At 41.8% G+C, this 21582-nt stretch overlaps 1 protein-coding gene and 1 non-coding gene across 51 annotated transcripts in view; one reads left to right on the top strand and one right to left on the bottom strand.

Annotated features, from left to right (window-relative positions):
• The window catches only part of LOC115262726 (cell adhesion molecule Dscam2), a 232095-nt gene that overhangs the window by 197300 nt on the left and 13213 nt on the right, over positions 1 to 21582 (top strand). For 44 of the 50 annotated variants that reach the window (XM_062842651.1, XM_062842638.1, XM_062842642.1 and 41 more), the window contains exons 16-22: positions 1591 to 1788; positions 11558 to 11731; positions 12169 to 12294; positions 13186 to 13388; positions 13551 to 13661; positions 13735 to 13915; positions 20579 to 20713. In XM_062842651.1, the coding sequence (XP_062698635.1) occupies positions 1591 to 1788; positions 11558 to 11731; positions 12169 to 12294; positions 13186 to 13388; positions 13551 to 13661; positions 13735 to 13915; positions 20579 to 20713 (1128 nt within the window). Of the gene's footprint in view, positions 1 to 1243; positions 1412 to 1590; positions 1789 to 11557; positions 11732 to 12168; positions 12295 to 13185; positions 13389 to 13550; positions 13662 to 13734; positions 13916 to 20578; positions 20714 to 21582 lie in introns of all 50 variants that reach the window. The other 6 variants (XM_062842654.1, XM_062842655.1, XM_062842648.1 and 3 more) reach the window with 3 other exon arrangements.
• Positions 15692 to 15765, bottom strand: Trnaa-ggc (transfer RNA alanine (anticodon GGC)). Its single transcript has one exon. It is a non-coding gene; the product is annotated as a tRNA-Ala (tRNA).

Below are 21582 nucleotides of genomic sequence, written 5' to 3'. Positions count from 1 at the left end.
AAGAACTTTTCTTGAAAATTTTAGAAGCAATCTAATTTTAATATCTATAGTTTCGCGTAGGACATGGACTGAGAAATCAATGATCTCGTAAGCAGTTTACTAAGAATCTCACTGAAAATTTGTTTATGATTTTCAACAAGCATCTTTTATTTTCTTCAAATAATTTGATAAGAAAATCCGGACGGAATCTACCAAAAACCTTGTCAGCAATGTAAAAAAGTTCTAAAAATGAATCTTCAAAGAATCTTGCTGAGAATGAGTTATGGATTCCCAAAAAAAACAATCTACGATTTTTTTTCTAAAATTCATTTAGGAGTAAACGCATAGCTATACCAAAGCTTTCCTTTGAAATTCCTCTACAGCTTATCATTAGTTTGCCAAGAATTTCACTTTGAATCTTTCCAGGAACTCATTAAGCATTCTTAAGAATCTTGGTGCACCGCGGAACAATTATTTTCCAAAAAGTACACCGGGAGTTAAAAGGTCTGAAACCCCCTGTTCTATGGTTTCAAGGCAAATAACAACTCTATTTTGTTCGCTATGACTTATGCGTTCGAATAGATCATGACAGCTTGTTTTCTTAAGATGCGTGCTGCCTGTGTTACAACACTAAATATGATGTCCTAAAGAATTTATGCTCCAATATTTGTGAACGGTGCAGCAAATATTGCTTCTTATACCTTTTAAGTTCTCATCATCATGATCATACAATCACCAACACTTTGCTTAAAAACCACATTAGTTGTTCAGTTCTCTGTTATCATACCCTCCGTAGTTTGATATGTTTATAGCTGTTCCCAGTTCTTGTAGATGTTAGCTAGATAGATCTTCTGATGTAGTGATCATTCTGTTCTTTGTACGTTAGATAGTGTCGCATCTGTTCAATTCTGTTGTCAGATCTATTTTTCTTATCATTTTTGAAAATATATCATTTGCTTTCTTCATCATCTCGTTTATGTTATGTTTCTTGGTTCTAAAACACCAAAAACAATCGCAAATCTTAATCAGCCATCTAAACAATGTTCAGCAATTTTCTGTGTCTCAATCTTTTAAAAATGGAAATATCTTAGTTCACTTCGTTACTGTTGTAGTGAAATATGTTGAGATTAATGAGTATTTAAACTCACATGAAATAAATCCCTCCAAGAAAATTAACACCACTAGCAGAATAGCCAAAAACGACTAATTGAATAATATCCCTTCTCCACTTTCTCTCTTCTCTCTTTCTGATTGGTTGTTTCAGGGACAATCGCCCCCACTCGCGATATACCTGAGTTAACGGCCGAGGACACGATCCGTATCATCCTCTCTAATTTGAACCTAGTAGTACCAGTCGTAGCCGCTTTACTCGTTATTATCATAGCAATTATCGTTATTTGTGTGCTCCGTAACAAAGGCAACAATAATAAAGGTATAATTATTTTTCTCTTTCTTTCTTATCCTTTACAAACAAATCTACCACTCTGCTACCGGTATCGTTCGTCGAACTGTAATACGAAAAACACACACACTCTCACGTTTCATACAAAAAAAAATAAAAAACGCCATCGCCATCCACCGTCGAAATTAAAAAAAAAAAAAAAAAAACAGGTACAATCGCCCCGAACGTCGGTTCGATCCAGCCGGGGGTCATCTACCCGCCCTGGATCCCGCACTGGATCGACCTGAACGTGATGGTGCCGCTGATTGCGACCATCATCGTGGTGGCGGTGGGCGTACTGGTGATCTGCGTAGCGATCTCACGCCGACGGGACGACGATCCTCGCTGCGGACCGAAGGATGTTTATTGTAGGTTTTGGTTCCATGGTTTGATATTTACGTATGGATTATTTTTTTCGTTCAAGACCTGCTTTCAGTTATTCGGAATTTGTTATCGTGATTTGAATTTATGGTAGTTTGCTATTTACAGTGTAAAAAATATTTAATTTATTTATTTTTTATATGTTTTATCATATAAACTTCTTGTAATCCGGTTTTATTTCAAATCAAGAAAACGTGTTGAGCGCACATGCTTCTTTTAAATCACCGCTCAAAAAAAATAAAAAACAACAAATTGCACAAAAAAGAATCACGAGTGTTTGTCACTCACAACATATTACAAAAATACGTAAATTAGAGTAGAATAATGTGTGTTTCGGTCAAAATGATCGTGTGATGTCCAACCATGTAAAAATGAACATAAGAAGCAGGCATTTTTGGTAGTGAATGTACAGCGATACCTCTAAGAAACATCTATTGAAAATTTAAGTGTAGAAGTCGTGAGTGATGACAATTTTGGACCACGTGTTATTTTTTCTTTCCAAAGTAATCCAAAATCTTTACAAAAAGGTACCAATTCCGTTGTTTATATTATATTCTTGTACAAATGTGTTACATTTCAGGTTTTTTTTTCACAGCATCGATGGATTTAGAATAGAGCAAGTGCTAAATAGTGCTGATAATGCTCAACTAACTTGTTTCGACAGGAGTCCCTTATTTATCTAATCAGATTGTTGAAAATCTAGAATACCCTTACTCAGGATACAATTCATTCTGCTAGACATTCTGAGATATCACGTAGTCCGTAACTAATGTGTTTAATCACAAGCGACCAGAATGGCGCCCTGTCATTATCAAAGGTGAGCAATTTTTTTATTCTGATGGGCCGACCGTGATCCAAGTTACTGCTACTATTTTTTTCCATCAACTGGACTGACTGTGATGATGTGTGCATATCACGGATAGTGTTTGAATTTGGGTTAAAAATTTAAACATAGTCGTTAATAAGGGTCCGAGGTACACAAACTCCACCATCTCCAAGATCTGCCCGTGTAGTTGCCGGCTTAGAATAGCACTACGGACCTCCTGTTCCGGGGGTAAAAGTCCACCAAACAGGGAACCACAATCCAAGGTGTCAGGCGACCCGTGCTGAGGGATGAAGGGTTGAGGGGGTTTAAAACATGCTCGATCTTTAACGGAGCCCGTAACGTGGGTAGATCTCCCTTTTGGGTTGCGTTACGGACTAAGATCTACCAAACTGAACCCTGGTGACATCCAGCTTGTTAAGCTAAGGTAATGCGTTTTGGTAATAAGGATTCATGGTACAAAGCCCTTGTTACTAGTGACAGTTTCTAAAATTGCATTTATTTTGCCTTACGGATAGTTAAAGACTCGGTTTGTCCTCGCCGAGACTACACTTGATGTAAGGAAACCAAACATGCTTTGCGTATCTAATTGCGTAATAACCTACTAAGGACTGATAAGTACTGGTGATACAAGGACTCACGTGAATTCTTATTACCGAACGAATTCTCTAATTTGACAGCGTTTTGCAACTAGCCTAAAGCCCCGGGTTTTTCAATGTTGTCCTAGGACTAAACTAGAAGCAAGACACGGATGAAGCCAGAGTTCCGCTGCATGGACAAATATCAGTTCTACCATTTTGTTTTTCTCAGAAATAGAATCGATTATGTGAGATTAACCCTAAAAGGGATACCTGGGGTCCATTGGACCCCAGGCGCCTTTCAGAGCTCGTCTTTGATGGAACACACTCAGCGAGGTGACGAAACTGAGGCCATGAAGGTATCCCTTTTAGGGTTAAGGACGCACTTTCGCTGGGATTTATTTCCCTGTGAAAATGGTACTTTTTCATCACATTCGATTTCTCGAACCTCTGAGGTAACAAAACTAGCTCTGTACAGAAATCAATGCTCCATTGCCTCTCAATGACAATGGAGTAATACGACATGCTTTAAATACTAAGGATACGGGCATTGCCACAAAAGATCTAAATACTGGTCGCAGTGGCTCATCCGAACACAAAAAAAATCTCGAAGATCCCCATCATCAGTTCGATATTTGCTGCTTAGTGTTACTGGCTGGTTTACAGCTTTGCTACCGCTTCAAATTTACTGGTAATAATGTTCATGTCATCCGCAAGGTAGACAAATTGGCCCGATATCGTAAAAATTGTTTTCTGACGTTAGAGCACGGCTCATCGAATTAAATCTTCCAGGGCAACGTTGAACATCAGGCAGGAAAGCTCATTACCTATCTTCCGAAGTCCGAGATAAGTTGTTCTAATTTCGTTGAAAGTTCGGCTAGAGGGAGACTGGGGCCTTCTTTGACGCTAACGAAGGAGAAGAGACTCGCTCTTTTAGGAGAACTGGTGTCATCACTCCCTATATAAACTCCAATAAAAAGAACTGATACTGTGGGTAACCCAATTTGTTCTCCCCCTAGCAGAAGCCATATCAGTTTGCTCCGCAGTAGGACTTGCCGTCATGATGCTGAGGTCTCCGTCTACCCCGGAGCTTTCCGGGGACCCCTTTCCATGCTGCGGACTCGAATCCAACTTAGTAGGCTGCCGGCACGACTCCGACATACCAGAGTCGAGTTCGACCGCAGAACACCGATATGAATGGCGTAGCCAACTTCCGAATCCTTGTACCTTGGACTTGTAAGGCTAGGGACCGTCTTCTACAACCAAAGTATAACCCAGGACTATTATTTCATCGATCCACCAAACATCATTCCCATTGCCGCCAAACCCTTCGTCTCTCCGGAGCCATTAAGAAGGCATTTCCACGAACTTCGATGAGACGCCTTAGGGAGTTCACGAAGGTTTCCCTCGGAAGGCTGGCAGCCCAACTATAAGCACTATAAATTTCAGTCATTTGCTTTCTGTTGTGTAACCATCGAATAAATGCACGCTGAATAAAAAGGAAACTGGTCAAATATAAATCATAAGTTAATACACGACTGCAAAACAAGCACCATACAGCTACCAAACTCGGTTTTCAGAAATCCATCGCTTGTCACTGGGATTGCCTTTACGCCACTCTATTCCAACTCCGGGAGATTTCCCGGAAGATGTGAAAACTTGCGCAAATCGAATAGGAGTCCGCACTAACAAAACAGCTGCTACTATACAGTTAATTTGTTATACTGCCAAATCCCAAAACCAGCAGCGCTTTGAAGGCCGTTATGCGATTTCATTACAGCTAGAAGCTGCAATAAAGAAACGGTTGGCATACCAATACGGCTGCTCAAATGTAAACAATATTATCACAACAAACTTTAAGCGAGATATATAGCTACTACACAAATTCTTTACAGCTATCCATCTCTGTGCTGTGAAATTATTTGGGTTGCTTTTATTGCACTTGATTTCAATGCCGGAAGATTTGCCGGAAGATGTGCAAATCGAGTAAGAGTCTCAGCCAGTGCAAAAGCTGCTTTTATACAGTACGTTTTGTAATGTTGCCAAATACACACAACAGCAGCGCTTTGGAGCTGTTTAAAGATAGGCTGACCAACCGTCCCGTAAATAACGGGACAACTTAATTTTCAAATACTCACCACTAGTATATTGCTTATGTTTTTGACTGAATTTTTCGTTCTTTTAAGTTGAAATAGCATTCATTATTAACAACATCTAGCTCTGTTTTTGGACATTGATTTCATTTTTATAGAGTTTCCAAAATGTGTCCCGTATTTAAACGGGACAAATCTAGTCAGCCTATATAAAGAACACTGTTTCAGCTAGAAGCTGTGACGAAGAACCTGCTGGCGCAACCACACAGCTTGTTCAATGTAAACATTATTGCGTTTGACGTTTCACAAGCTTTTGCAGCAAGATGAAGTTGGGTAAGGTTTCTTGTAGCACAATTATGAAGCCTTGTCTGGAGTAAAACAAAGCGGGCTATTTTCTGTGCAATTTACATATAGCAGTGTGGCAGCGAGGACATCATCGGGACCAGTGGACATGGAGATCGGGAGTTCGATTCCAAGTAGCGGCAAGTACTTTAATTATTCAATTTTTTAAAAGCGAGGATTCCAGTTCCACATGTATTGCGTCACGGTATCCATAACCTAATTATATTTAATCATTTAATTTGGGGATGCCGTATAACTATTATCTAACAACTGTGAAAAGGCTGAAAAAGCGCCTTTTCAAGAAGTTGTTCAGTTAGTGGTTACATAGGAGTCGAGAAAAGAGCTACGACTTTGTGGCATAGAAGCTGCTCGCACAGCATGTACAAGTGGATTAAGTTCGCCAGATTCATTGGTTGGTATAGGGTTTGCATAGAAGCTTCCGTCCATATATACAACACAGTAACTCAGCATCAAGCCGTATTGAGGACGCTTTGTTGATGTTTACATTCACAATAAATGTTAGTTGGGTACTGTCGGAAGCAGCCATGGCCTGAAAGGACCTGAATCAGGTGAAATGCTACTTCCCCATGACGCCCGATAACTATCAACAACTATCTAACCTCGGTATACACCTATACTGCCCCCATTCGCACAACAGTCCCATGTGAATAGGAAACCCAGCAAACATGGGACTGTTATGCGAATAGGGGCAGTATAGGTCCACCTTCCTTTGGTGGAAGTGTCCCACGCGCGCTGCCATTTGACCATAGAGGCCATCCTGCCAGTCCTGCGTATGCCTCTTGTGCCGCGCATTTCGAAGCACTTCATGTCCTTACCAGAGAATAAAATTTTCATTTTCAGTGAGTGAAATTCAACGTGGATGATGCAAATTCTCAACTGAGGAATCAAAATAAAATTCATTTTGATGAATGAATTTTTTCGCCTATTCATTCATTTTTCTGTCACTGACAATTTTCACTGAGAAATATAACTGGACCGTAACTCCCGATTATACTTCCAATCACCTCAAAACTTGTGTATAGTGATTGATTAGAATATTAATTGTGCTCTCTATTTGTCCATTAAGCCGGATTGTGCGTCTGTTAACAGAAATTGGACATTTTGCGACGTGCGAAAAAATATTCGTGACAGAGAATTGAATGAAAAAAGAAAGGCATTCAGCTGACAATGAATGTGGCTAAGCACGAATGAAAAAATGAGAATGTCAATCTTCACTTTGAATCTTCGAATTTTTTACTCTCTGGTCCTTACTGATAATGACGCCGATAGGCACCATACCAGTGATGACGCAGAGAGCGTCGTGTGACACGGTACGGTACGCGCTCGCAACCCTCAGGCACATAAGCCTATACGTACTTTCCAGCTTACGACGGTAGCATTCAGTACTTAGCGCAGTGCCCCACGCCGGGCCGCCATACCTTAGTATAATCGTAGCGACGCTAGCCAGAAGCTTGTGCTTACCGGCGAGTACTCGGTATGGGTCCGCTATGATGGCGATATCCGTCTCCCACTCAGAAACCGCCTTTACAGAGCAGTTGCTGAGCTTCGTCCCTTTGGGTGCCTGTTGTTCACGGATTTCCCGATACAAATCAGACAAATCGGTAAACTCGTGCAGCCTTGTGCCTTATGGCCTTCGGCACCGGATGTCCTACACAGTTTGCTCCTATCAGGGCCTTTGCAGTTTCATAACGTTTGTCCTGGTTCCAGACACCTGAAACAAACTTCCGGTGGCTCGTGGAACGTCAAATGACATACGCATCTTAATCCTCCCTACTCTAAAGGAATTTTCTACGTCCGCCACCGGTAGCTGAACCAAAGCCACCTGTGTCCCTGCCGGTCCTTTCCGTAGTTTAACGGCTGTGGCGGCCACCTGCACTTTGCACTGTTGTCGCAGTGCCGTGACGAGCTCTTTCACTTCGGTGACCACGTCTAGGTTTTTAAGCTTCAGAGTCGCCTCTTGTGTCAGAGCCCCCACCTCTACCCCTTCGCCACGGACCTCTTCCGCCAAACTTTTGTAGGCGGCGCCCTTGCGCTCCTTATTGCGCTTCAGATCCAGGATCATCTCGTCCGTACGCGTACGTCTGATACTGCACACGTTGGCTCCCAGATCCACGAGGTTTGCGTCGCTTCGCATCGCCTTCAAGACGTCCGAGTACTGTTCGGTCTTGATGTCGAGCGCGTCGACTTTCTTGCGCTTGGCGCCTACTCTTTTACGCCTTGGTTTGATGTCCCTGACTTCCTCGACCTACGGCTTAATCTTCTTCCGTTCGACCTTCGTCCAAGGGAGGTCCTCCCCTTGGTTTGCCCTACTCTGAGGTTATTGAGGACCTAACAACGGTCGCCTGTTCCCATTCATCCGGGACGGGCCAGCCTTTTCAAGCCCACCCTTCCCAGTTTTCCGGGACGCCTGGCTGGGTCCGACTTTCCGATATTACTGCCGACCTTCGGGATAATATCCTCCTCTGACCTTGCGGGCACCGCCAGACAGCTCCTCACCTGGCGGCTTCTACACCCGCTTCTGCGAGTGCTTATCACGAGCAGTCGCATCCGTCACACCTTTTGGACTTACTGCGAAAACGAAGGCCTCCGTCTGGGTAGACTTCGTAGCCTTTACTTTCATCGGTTCCGCCGCTGCTGCAGTCTTCACGAGTCTTACGTGGTCCTGCTTGGCATCGTCCATCGACTTACGAAGTCTCAACAGGGTCGTTTTCAGGTCCTTACTAATGTTGGAATTCGTGGACGCAAAGTCGATGATCTTTCCAAGCTGCTGCTCAGCCACCTCGATTGCAGGCAGTCCTTCTCTGTTTTGGTTGATGGCCCTCAACAGCCACACTCCATTGAGTATTTCCATTGACTGACTTGCCGGCTTGAAACCGTTTACTTTGGCGAAGCCCTTGTGAGTTGTAGATACCAGCAGTTGCTGGGTTGCGTCACAGTTGTTCGGGTTTAGCTGCGTTACGTGCACTGTGATTTACCAGCTGAGATTCTCTCGAAGGCTAGGCACTTAAAGCATTCCGTCGGGTGTTTACGGTTGTCGGAATTCCAGGAACAGATCAAACGCTTGGGAGGTTTGTGGAGCCATGTGCCTTGTGGCTTTCTCCTTCCCCTCGCCTACAAAGCTTACTCCTGTCTGAGCCTTTAAACCGGAAGTTGCCAATGTTCGTTGGGAAATCAAAAAAAAATTCTATGGTTTGGCGGCCTAGAAGAATGTTTTATGAAAACATATCTTGACACCATTCACCTATAGTAGTGATCAAATTACATTCAGGAATGATGTCCATTTTGCTGCATCTTGGCATTTTGGGCTTTGTTCCCCTACAACAGTAAGTCATTGCAACAGTGAGACCTGTCACCTCTGCCCCTTCTCTTGGATTTCCTCCGTCAAATATTCGTGGGCGGGGTCATTGCTCTCGATGTCCTTCCTACGAACACGCCTAGTACTACGTACCCCAAGCAACACGTTCTGTTTCCAAGCCAGTAAGGGTTAATTCAAATATTACGTAACACTAAGGGGAAAGGGAGGGGGTCTAGCGCTGTGTTACGCTTCATACACAATTTGAAAATTTTTCATACAAAATAGTGAAATTTTGTGTTTGTAATATTTGAATGAACACTAACAGCAACATCAGTGCAATTTTCCACTGTTCGTATAAGGGACGCAGGACACAATTGCATCTTCTTTGAAACGCAAAATGCGCCGATTCTGAATAGTTATGCAATGCGAGCTAGGGGGAATAACAAAAAAAAAAATATGCCTAGACTCGAATCATGAACACCTTACATACTACACTAGAAGCTCTGTCAGAGAAATGCTGCTTAACACACCATAAAAGATACTGAAGTTATGTGTTACTTCACTGCACCTTCTTTGTCACAAGTTAGAGAATTGTCAAAATGAACAAACGCGCAAGTTTTCAGCAACACATTTGGAACCTAATCTGAATAAACAAATCAGAGTAAGATGTTTCGTGTGTGTTAGGTACACAGAGCATATTTAATGCAAGCAGACTGTATTGTGTGGAATATGTATATATTATATATATATAATATATATAATAGCTCTGCCTCCATGAATCGATGTCAAACACGAGGTAATTTGTAATTCCTATAGGAATGAAGCAAAGCCGCAACTTTACGAAATTCTGAGTTTCAATGTAACCCAACTGACAAGATGAAAGTTGCGTGTGCTTTTGTAGTAGGTAACTCATTTGGACCAAAGCATGGAAAGAAACATTTTGGATGATGTTGCAGGTGCTGCTTGAATACGTCGATTCCAAGATCCGTGAGCTTAGCATCGCTTCTCATCGCCTTCAGTACCTTTGAGTAATTGAACTCGCTACAACTGCAGCTGCTCTACCCGACCTTTTTTTTATTCTCTTTCCTATCCTCTAAGGACCAACAGGCTTCCTCCACCTGTCCCGTCCTAATCTGTGGTGGATGAGGATACACATACACATAGTTACATTGTTACACATACACATACACTTCCCCTATTCGCATAACAGTCCCATGTTTGCTGGATTTCCTATTCACATGGGACTGTTGTGCGAATGGGGGCAGTACAGGGGGTGACCAAAATGTTTGGGATAGGCAACTTTTTTTTCTCTCACAAAAAAGTTCAACATGCTGTTGTAACTTTACATAGAGTGCATCAAAAAATCTCAAATTTTGACTGTTTGTCAAACTATTACATGCACATCATTGGTACAAATTCGGGCTCGTTTAGTAAATCGTTCGGTAAATCGCGAAACTAGAACCATTCTCGTAAAACACTTTTTTTAAAACATCTTATTTTTGAGCTGTCATATCTCGGAAAATCATTCAATTCGGTTCACTGGATCCCGAGATATAACAGTTCAAAAATCGGTTGTGTAAAAAATAGTGTTTTACCAAATCGGTTCTAACTTTGCGAAATATTTACCAATCAAGCCCAAAGTTGTACCAATGATGCACATATAATAGGTTGACAAACAGTCAAAATTTAAGATTTTTTTATGCACTCTATGAAAAGTTACAGCTTGTTGAACTTTTTTGTGAAAGAAGAAAAGTTGCCAATCCCAAACATTTTGGCCATCCCCAGCTCCTGCTACCTTCAACCCGGAACGGACCGGTCTTTTCGAAACCATCCTTCTCAGCTTCCTAGGGCGCCTGCTGGCTGATGCTCAACTGTTTTGAAAAAGTAATCGCATATGGCGCCTTTGCCATGCTATCCTCGAATGCGAAGGCCTTGGTGAATTAACTTCGTTATCTTCAGCATCATGCACGATGACGGCACAGTGGCATGTTGCCATGAGGCCTAGTCCTGCTAGGGCGCTACCATCGACTTTCAAAGTTTCAGCAAGCCCTGCTTAAGGTCCTTGCTGATACTACTCTTCGAGGCTACAAAATATGTAGATGGTCACGCCCAATTGTTGTGTGGCCACTTCCATGGACGAATTGAAAGTAAAACTTTGTACACCCAAACCTTATTTTACGTCCACTATTGGCTTAGCGAAAAAAATTTCTACCGACAAAATAATGATCAAAATACACATTTTTATATTTTTGTACACTTCTCCCAATCACGAAGATGTTTAAAAAATATAAAACTGTTGAGTTTGCTCATTGTCTTAGCGGTAGATTTTTTTTTGTCGCTTAGCCAATAGTGGACGTAAAAAAGGACGAGGTGTATAGTTTGCCGGGAGTGTGATTCGATTCTGGATCCTCGGTTTTTGGCCTTAGCTATTACACTAGATCTGCTCGCCAGGAGATTGTTGTAAAAACTGTATAATATCAATGTTCCCCGATAAAAATGAAAAACAACGGAATTGTATCTACCGACTTCTGCCACATAAGACATTCAAAACAACTAATGTCCTTTCGGTCCCCCCAACTCGTCACACAACGCGTATGACAACAGATGACGTCGTTTACAACCAATCCATGGGACCGGCTGGAGCCGCCACGCTGGACAAACGCCGGCCAGACATTCGCGATGAGCTGGGTTACATTGCACCACCGAACCGGAAACTGCCTCCCGTGCCGGGCTCCAACTACAACACGTGCGACAGAGTGAAACGAGGAACTGTGATTAGTAAGTATCGGATGGGGTAGATTTAGTGAAGCCCTATCAGAATTTCAGGTGTTTTGACTAAAGATGTGGTACAGGGGCGCGAGTAAGTGAAGTGACTTGAAAAGTTCCTTATTCTCCATATAGATGTTATTGCTTTCCTTTTCTCTCTATGTGTAGTAGTAGATGCAATTATTAAATTTAAAATCAAGTTGTTTTTAATGAAAATAGTTACTGAATTAACATACAATACATAAAAAAACAAAAAAAAACTTGAAAACCCTCATAACTCAAATCAGATCAAACAATCTCACCACTTCACTGGATACAAAAAAAAAGTCAAACACATACTTTTTATCGCATCACACACGTCATCACATCCTATCGATCCTAAGTTGTCGACATACTCGTCGAATCCTCATCTCATCAAAATTGCTATTATTATTTATACCATCAATCAGGCCATAATCCTATCAATAAATCCAACCACTCAACCTGGGACCCCCGTCGACCGCTGTACGAAGAACTGAAAAACGTTCAAGCTCCGGCCCTACCGAGGAGATGTAACCACCCGCCGGCTTGCTACGGTAAAGTTAACCCTTGTAGCTTTCTTAACAGAATAAAAATAATGCGTAGTCAGAGTATGCATCCCACTAATAAGTAGTAAGCTGTGGTCCACCTGAAATCCGGATGAAAGCGAGAATCAGTGGTATGAGATTAATCGAATAATTGCCGAAATCTTTGACTCTTGGATTACTCAAAGTCCTATAACCGGATTGATTTGTCTACCGAAATACATTATTGTGTTGCGTGTTGAAAGTTCCACGTGAATACTTTCTAAGAATTTCAAATTTTCCTAAATATCGATTTCCTTTTACTATGAATTACTGTCAATGGAAATGGGTATGAAATCTTGTTAGATGATATAAAAATTGTTGTCATGAATAAATGATTCAATGTCATGAATTTCACGCCTTTGACAATTTCATGCGTATCATGCTCCCCAGTGAAAAATGACTTCGCAAACATCTATTGCGGTGACCATTCTTGGACTAAATACCATAGGTTGATGTAGCGAAATTATCATATATTGCACTTAAGGGTGCAATTAGCATTTATCTTTCTTCAAAAAAAAAAAAGACATTTTGAAATGACTGTTTTGATAGACTCAGCCATCATATTTCTGGATTTCGAGTGGACCATGCTTTAGTTGCACTAACATCTCACATTCGGTCTAATGCTTGACGTTTTGTCTTCATCTTTTTTCACATTACCAATCCATTGTCAAAATTATCGCTTTGATTCCTCCCTAAATCACTAACAATCCTGTAATAAAAAAAATCCGGTACCATTACTGACATCTCCATACACAGACGGTAAGATCGATACTAACATAATAACTTCAAGTGATGCAATTCGCACCTCCACTTTGCGTGTAAACTAACATTCCTTTCTCCCAAAATCACCAAACACCGCAGGCATGGAGGACGAAATCTGCCCGTACGCGACGTTCCACCTGCTAGGATTCCGCGAAGAGATGGATCCCACCAAGGCGATGAACTTCCAGACGTTCCCGCACCAGAACGGCATGGGCGGCCCGGGCCACATGGGCACGATGGGTTCGAACATGGCCATGCAGGTGCCGAACCACGTGCACTCGCGCTCCGGATCACAGTCAATGGTACAGTACAAGGCGCGACCGCCGAATCTCTTTCTCTACCACCCTCCACTACAAAAAATCAAATCTTCGCATCGCAACGCCCAAAGTCTTCGAAAGAAGAGAAAAAGCGCGCCATTGCCGTTATGGTATCATGTATGAATAATGATTCTTACCTATTTCTAGCCACGCCAGAACCGGTATGCACGAAAGAACAGCCAGGGAGGACAGAGCAGTATCTACACGCCGGCGCCCGAGTACGACGACCCGGCGAACTGCGCCGAGGAGGATCAATATGTAAGTGATCGTGTCGTCCGGATTAGATCCGTTCCAATTCTACACGTTCGTCTTTTCCCCTAAACTTCCACAGAGGCGATACACTCGCATCAACTCCCAGGGAGGATCGCTATATTGCGGACCCGGACCCGAATATGACGATCCGGCCAACTGCGCACCGGAGGAGGATCAGTATGGATCGCAGTACGGTGGCAACTACGGAACACCGTACGATCACTACGGATCGCGGGGATCCGTGGGACGGCGTAGCGTGGGTGAGTAATGATTACAATTTTACATGTTACCCGTACAGCATTAGGCGTGTTTTCCTAAGATTTTTTTTGTGGATAAAGTTACGATAAAGTAATAGGTTATAGACTTGGCTATAGATAAAGTTATAATCCCCGTAACAAGGAAAGATCACCTTTTCCAGAGTACGTTCGTACGTTACAGAGTAAGATCTACCAAATCGAACCCTGATAACATCCTGCTTATCAAGGAAGGGTAAAGTATTTTGGTAATAAGAATCTACAGTACAAGTCCTTGTTACTGGTGGCATAATATGAAATTACATTTATTCTTCCTTGCGGATATTTGAAATCTCTGAATTCGTCTAAAGGGCACTGCATGCGGCGTTCATTGAATTCCAAATGTGGGTTTGTGTGTGTTGATAACACTTGCTGGTGAAATTCCTTCAGAAACTTCTTCTTCAAGAATACCTTCGAAGATTCCCCTTGGGATTCTTCTTCTTCAAATTGAGAGATAAATTTGTGAAAAAATACCACTTGTTTTGGTGGGATTCAAACCCACGACTCCGTTATCGCTAGTTCGGCGCTTTTACCAACTAAGCTACAGAACAAGTTACAACTCTGCAGAATAGAAAGTCAAACTGGATTCGAAGCACCACCCTAAACCGGGTCCGTCTTTCACAACTTTATCTCTCTTCCGGCTCTTACATGCCAATCTCCCGCACTCTCGCGGCCTACGAACAACAAGTGTGCGCGTTAGGGTGGCCCACACTTGTATGAAAAACAAAAAAATCGAAAAATGCCAAGTCTTACCTCCTAAATCAGTTGTTTTGGACTCCTAGAAGCTACGTTCAAAATTTCAGCGAAATAGGTTGAGCCTAAGGGGGCGCTCAAAACGCTTGAAGTTTGTATGGGAAAACTTGGCCAAATGTATGCAGAAATTTTAAGTTTTCGAACTTTGCCGCTAGGTGGCGCTGTTAGCATTCAATAATCAAACCCTTTGGTATTATTGTAGGTGACTATATGCCAAAAAACTTTGTCGAAGACCGCGAAGTGATCCGACGGCTGAGTAAAAAGTTATACCCTAGGCAATGTGAGGCAAAGTATTGAGATTTCATTATTGATATTATTCCTTTACATGTATTGGAAAAATAACAATGAAGTTCATCCTCACTTTACCTAGGTTATACCTTTTTTTACAGGCGTTGGATCACTTTGCGGTCTTCGACAAAGTTGTTTGGCATATAGTCACCTATAATAATACCAAAGGGTTTGATTATTGAACGCTTACAGCGCTACCTAGCGGCAAAATTCGAAAACTTAAAATTTCTGCATACATTTGGCCAAGTTTTCCCATACAAACTTCAAGCGTTTTGAGCGCCCCCTTAGGCTCAACCGATTTTGCTCAAATTTTGAACGTAGCCTCTGGGAGTTCAAAACAACTTATTTAGGAGGTAAGACTTGGCATTTTTCGAAATTTTTGTTTTTCATATAAGTGTGGGCCACCTTAGTGCGCGTATTGTTTTTAGAATGTTGATATTGAAGCTCGACTGACACATACTTCGTCACCAACCATATGATCGGTGCAAACTCAGTATGCGTTGAGCGCTCAACGCGGACGGACGCACGGCCGTCCAACTGCGCTAGAGAGAACGCAACTCATGTATGACAATGATTTTATTGCCCTTTTCCGGCTATACCAGTCGGCTAGTATGTCTGAAATAGACGTAAAAACTTGAAGTATTTTAGGCAAAGTACGTTTAATTGGCAAATTGAGAGATAAATTTGTGAAAAAATTACCACTTGTTTTGGTGGGATTCGAACCCACGACTCCGTTATCGCCAGTCCGGCGCTTTAACCAACTAAGCTACAGAACAAGTTACAACTCTGCCAGTGAATCAAAATTCAACCATCGCGCAACAATAACGACAATGTCGCAGCCTGAATTTGTTGCGACGTTCTACCCAATGTGACATAGGTTTGTCCCAACTTGAACACAATAGGATAAAGATCATGCACCACGAGTTTAGAGATTTTTAACCCTGGCATCGTGATTTTCGAGCGGTAACTTCAAGTCGGTAAACACTGCTACGCTGCAGAAGATGTATCATCAAAAAGTTTCGATTTTGGGTTGGTAATAATTGATTATTCACGAGTTGAAAAGTACGCAACAAATTCAGCTTACATTTTGTCTGCAACAAAAATTTTCGAGATCATGTCATTATCTGTTACCAAATGGGATAAAGCGTAATCGCTGCGCCTTCTTTGTTGCTTGTTTTGTGCCTCTTTTGTCTGACAATTTTCTTCACTGAACTCTGCAGAATAGAAAGTCAAACTGGATTCGAAGCACCACCCTAAACCGGGTCCGTCTTTCACAACTTTATCTCTCTTTCGGCTCTAAGATGCCAATCTCCCGCACTCTCGCGGCCTACGAACAACAAGTGTGCGTGTATTGTTTTTAGAATGTTGATATTGAAGCTCGACTGACACATACTTCGTCACCATCCATATGATCGGTGCAAACCAGGGGACTGTTATAGTCTTCTTGTTTTCTTACCCAGCATTAAAACTATGCTGCTGTGTTAAAAGATAAGTTGTCAGCTTGAGCCGTACGCTTGAGCCGCAGTTATGTTGGCTACGAAAACATTGCATTGGTGGGATAGGGATGCCGCTTCCTTGGTGCAAACTCAGTATGCGTTGAGCGCTCAACGCGGACGGACTCACGGCCGTCCAACTGCGCTAGAGAGAACGCAACTCATGTATGACAATGAAAAATCTAAGAGCCGAAAGACAGATAAAGTTGTGAAAGACGGACCCGGTTTAGGGTGGTGCTTCGAATCCAGTTTGACTTTCTATTCTGCAGAGTTGTAACTTGTTCTGTAGCTTAGTTGGTTAAAGCGCCGGACTAGCGATAACGGAGTCGTGGGTTCGAATCCCACCAAAACATGTGGTAATTTTTTCACAAATTTATCTCTCAATTTGCCAGTTAAACGTACTTTGCCTAAAAATACTTCAAGTTTTTACGTCTATTTCAGACATACTAGCCGACTGGTATAGCCGGAAAAGGGCAATAAAATCATTGTCTTTCTGGGATTCCTCTAGGATTTTTCCGGGAGTTTCTTCTGAGATTTAAAAAAATGTTCCATCTGCTCTGGAATTATTCTAGCAGATACAGAGGGTGGCCAAAATGTTTGGGATAGGCAACTTTTTTTCTCCCACAAAAAAAAATCAACACTCTATGAAAAGTAATAGTATGTTGAACTTTTTTGTGAAAGAAAAAAAAGTTGCCTATCCCAAACATTTTGGCCATCCCCTGTATTTCCGATATTTCTCTAGTAACTGCTTCCGGCATTCCCTCAGAGATATCTACCGGAATTTCTCCAGGAATTCCTTATGGCATTCCTACAGGAGTACCGCGATACCTCCATGAATTCCTTTCGAAACTAGATGCTCGTTCCAAGATTTCTCCAGGAATTTCTTCTGCGATTCCTCCAGGAATTCCTTCTTAGATTCCATCAGAAGTACTGCTTGTAGTTCCTGCAGGAGTTTCTTACTTGTTTTCTCTAGAAATGTATTCCAAAATTTCACAGGTTCTTGACGGTGTTCATTAAAAACTGCATCCAGGATTTTCTTCTGATATTAAGGCCGTACGGGACGACGTGTAATTTTTCCTATCTTCCTTCTCTTTCTAACAATTTGCATCATTATTTTGAAGATGCAAATATCAATTTCCGCTGCACTGACGTAGCTGAAACTTTAGTCGATCGTGCACCGCAAGTGAGCAAATGAACGATCAAATTTCTAGCCAATAATATGAAGTAGAAGTTGAGATTTGCATCTTACTAACAACAGAACAATGGCGGACGATTCAACCACCATCCCGTCCGGCCTTAATCAGGAGTTCTTTCTGAAATCCTCCCAGGAATTCTTTCACTGATTCCTCCAGGAATAAATTCAGGATTTCGTCCAGGCTGTTTTTCTCCAATTTTACCAGAAGTTCCTGCTGGTGTACATTGAGAATAGTAAGCTAGTTTCAAGCCCTATTCATTGGGTCCTTGTGCAATTTCGATTGCTCTGGTCAATCACGGAGTAGCAACTACGAATTGTGCGGTCATCTATGCTCATGCTCAATTTTACCAGAAGTTCCTGCTGTGAGCCCATTCGGGATTCCCTCAGGAATTCACTAGTTATTTCTTCCTCAAAGAATTCCTTTTGGTGTTCCTGTAGAATATTCGTCTGAAATGCCCCAGAAATTTCTACCCGAATTGCTATCGGGACTGCGTAATGTCCTTGCGTGATTCCTCCAGAAGCTTCTTTTAGAATTCCTTCAGGAATTCCTACCGGGATTCACTCAGGTATTCATTCCAAGATTCCTTCAGGAATTTCTTCCGGGATTCATCCAGGAATTTCATCTGGGTTTCTTCCAGGAACTCCTTCAGGAGTTCCTAGATCCAGTTGTGAGATCACCAGGCCTAAATTATAAATCGCAGACATCGGTTGATAAAAACCTACAGCTTCTGTGTGGTCTCTTTTAATTCGCATCACGTTTCGCTGGCGTACAACAGTACAAATTTCACGTTAGAATTGATCATTTAAATTTTGGTGCATTGACTGATCTGAATGGATCTACACATAGGTTTCGTAAACTCGCAAAAGCAGCCCTATAGCGTTCTTGATCCGTGCTATGTCAATCTTGGTACTGCCATCTGACACTATCTGGCTTGCTAAAGTTGATGGTTAGAGCGTTCGGTCAGCCAATTGAAATCCTATTGTTTGAAGCGCTAGCTCGTCCTTCAAATTCCATTCCTTCGTCCAATTATCTTCTGGGGTTTCAGTGCAAACATAACTCCACAAATTCTTTCGGACGAACTAGGATCGTCCACGTCTCATAGTTGTCGTACGACAACCGCCAGATTCCCAGCTTCGAGAAATCCATTTTAAACCGAAGGCAATAAAACAGCAGATTGTGTAGAATACAAAGCAAATAAATAGCTTTTACATATGTATCACACAACGGTGCCATTCGTTTGACAACTAAACTCTTTAACGAAAAACACCAAAACCACCTCGCCTAATGTGGTTGCCTAGTTTCTTAGGTTTTTGCTAAACATAGGGGACCGCATTGTTTTGATTTTGTATGGGATTTTGACGTTTCTTGGCCTTGTTGTTTACAAAATTTCTGTAAGAGTGAAAGAGAAGGAGAGAATTTCATGCAGTGCCCTATATCCAACACAACAGACTTCGTTCAGTCCAAGGATCTTAAGTTTCATACGGCATGCTTCGTTAGCTAGTTGTGCTAGTTTATCCTGCTGGGCTAGAGTTAATACATTCCAAGTTCCAATTCTAGTCCGTTGTTTCGCGCTAAAAGTCATTCCCGTTGAATTAGTTCGTAAACTTCCATTTTCGGTTTCTGTAACGGTTTTTTGGGTTTCGAGAACAGTAGGTTATTGGCCTACTGTCATTAGCTGCCATCGATTGACCCGTGGAAGCAAGAGGTATGGACTTGTGAAGACCAGAGCTATGTTGGACGCTCCAGTGTCGTCTTACTATTTTGCAGTCCGCCAGCCGAACTTGGTTCTGGAAAATTGTGGAATTATTACGAAACTTTCATATGTGTGGCAACCGAACATTTGGTTAACGACATATAGATAAGGCGGGAGTCTGGGCTGGGCGGAGTAGTTGAAGCAGATATGGCACATTGAGAGCGTCTGTATAGTCAAATTAGCGACCGTAGCTGCTCCGACATCTCTCCAGAGATCCCAAGATTGGTTGAAAATAAAGAAGATCCTTCCCAGCATTCAAGGAGCGGTGTTTCTGGAAACATCCAGTTTAATTGGACAATTCCCCGACCAACACAACGACTCAATATGATAAGTAACGTAATTCGGCTAGTGCAATCTACAAAGCCTAGGGTGGAAACGAAATCTTCAAGCACGTGATTTTAATCCGGCAGGGCATCGTAACAACAAGCACACCGATGGGCTAAAGACAGAATCGAGTCTAATGCGAGCAGCCGTCCAGGATGGAGATCTTTCGAAGAAATCTCCGGAAAGGCGTTTTGGCAGAATGACTGAAGGAATTTCGAAGAATAGTTTTCAGTTGAATTTCTTCACTTGTTTTTGCTGGTATCTAAACAAACATTCAGAAAATACTTTTGGGAGAATTCAAGACAAATGCAAGAGCTTCTATCACGATGCCAGGATGTTTTTTAGAATAATCCGTTAGCAAAATCCCCAAACAATTTTTGAGAAAATAACTGCAGGACTCTCTATGACATCACATAAATATTTTTTGGGTAGATTCTTAAAAATCTCCCGAATAAAATTCTGAAGAAATGCTTTAAGGTGAGTAGTCCAACCTTTTTTTGAGATATATGTGGAAGAATAAAAATGACTGCACTTCTGAACCAATTTTCAGTGGAAGTCGTCAGTAGTTTATAAAGCGTAGTCTTGGTTTGTTTCTTGATGAAATATCATCGAATATCTTAAAAGAATATAGAGAAGTCCCTAATGGAATGTATGAGGGTTGTAGAAAGTCTAGAATCGATTTGCGAAGTTATTCTACGAAAAATGTTTGTGTTTAGCATGGTGTTGAGGAATTTCTTGCAACTCAAGCCTTTTCGACGCATTTTTTTGCGGAGTTTGATTGCGACTGACATTATTTAATGCAATATGTATTTTATTTCCACAGGATCGCCTGAACCTCCACCACCGCCACCACGTAACCACGATACCAGTAACTCTTCCTTCAACGATTCCAAGGAAAGTAACGAAATTTCGGAAGCAGAGTGCGATCGAGACAATGGTCCTCGAGGCAACTATGGCGGTAAGTACATATGTCTTCAAAATCCACAGAACCAAGAGTATACGATTCATCCCATTCCCATTGTTTGAGCCACAAAATCCCATGCATCATGCATCACTTTTTTTAGAACTGCGCCCAGAACATGATCCACAAACAGCAGAATCGTATGCTAACCGAAATATTTGTCTATTTTTCTTCCATATATCGGTGTTATGGGAAACATCAACTCACATCCACACCGCGTGTACCCTGAATCGTGTACCGTCAAATATCCAAAATTTCTTTCGATTAAAAAACCCTAGAACCTACCGAGGGTGAGTTCCGGCGAATATTCTCAAGTTTGTTTCGGTTTGCTTTTTGAATGCAACTACCAACCCCGAGTTGTCTGATTTTCGATGAGTTTTTTCGTGACTCCTTTATAGTTCTTAACCTATCTACTTCATTCCATATGGTCAGACAATTATTACAGTCTCTTTGCGACTATCTCATCCGTATTAGTTTCCTCACCTAACCAAACAACCAGAATCCCCTGTTTCATGATTCACTCACGTATAGAATGAGATGTTTGTTCTCGTAATTCATCACAGCATATTGATCACAACTGTTTTTGGTATGCCCCCAAGAACTAGAATAGCAGCCATAACCCTGCATCGAGTGATATTTATTTGTTCATATCATACTGACATACGAATACTACAGTCAAACAACATATCATACTTTAGACTGATACTGAAAATGCCATACTGCCCTACACAGTTAATCGTTCATGAGTGAAAATCTCTGATATAAGTGTTTTAACCCTTTTATGTTATACGTATTTGTGTGTGTACGTGTGAATGTCCATTAATAGCATCCCATGTCAATAATAACCAATCGAAAAGCATGTAATG

The sequence above is a fragment of the Aedes albopictus genome, chromosome 3, assembly GCF_035046485.1.
Source record: "Aedes albopictus strain Foshan chromosome 3, AalbF5, whole genome shotgun sequence".
Lineage (NCBI taxonomy): Eukaryota > Metazoa > Arthropoda > Insecta > Diptera > Culicidae > Aedes > Aedes albopictus.
Note: the sequence above shows the minus strand (reverse complement) of the source record. Positions and strands in the feature narration are given on the sequence as shown.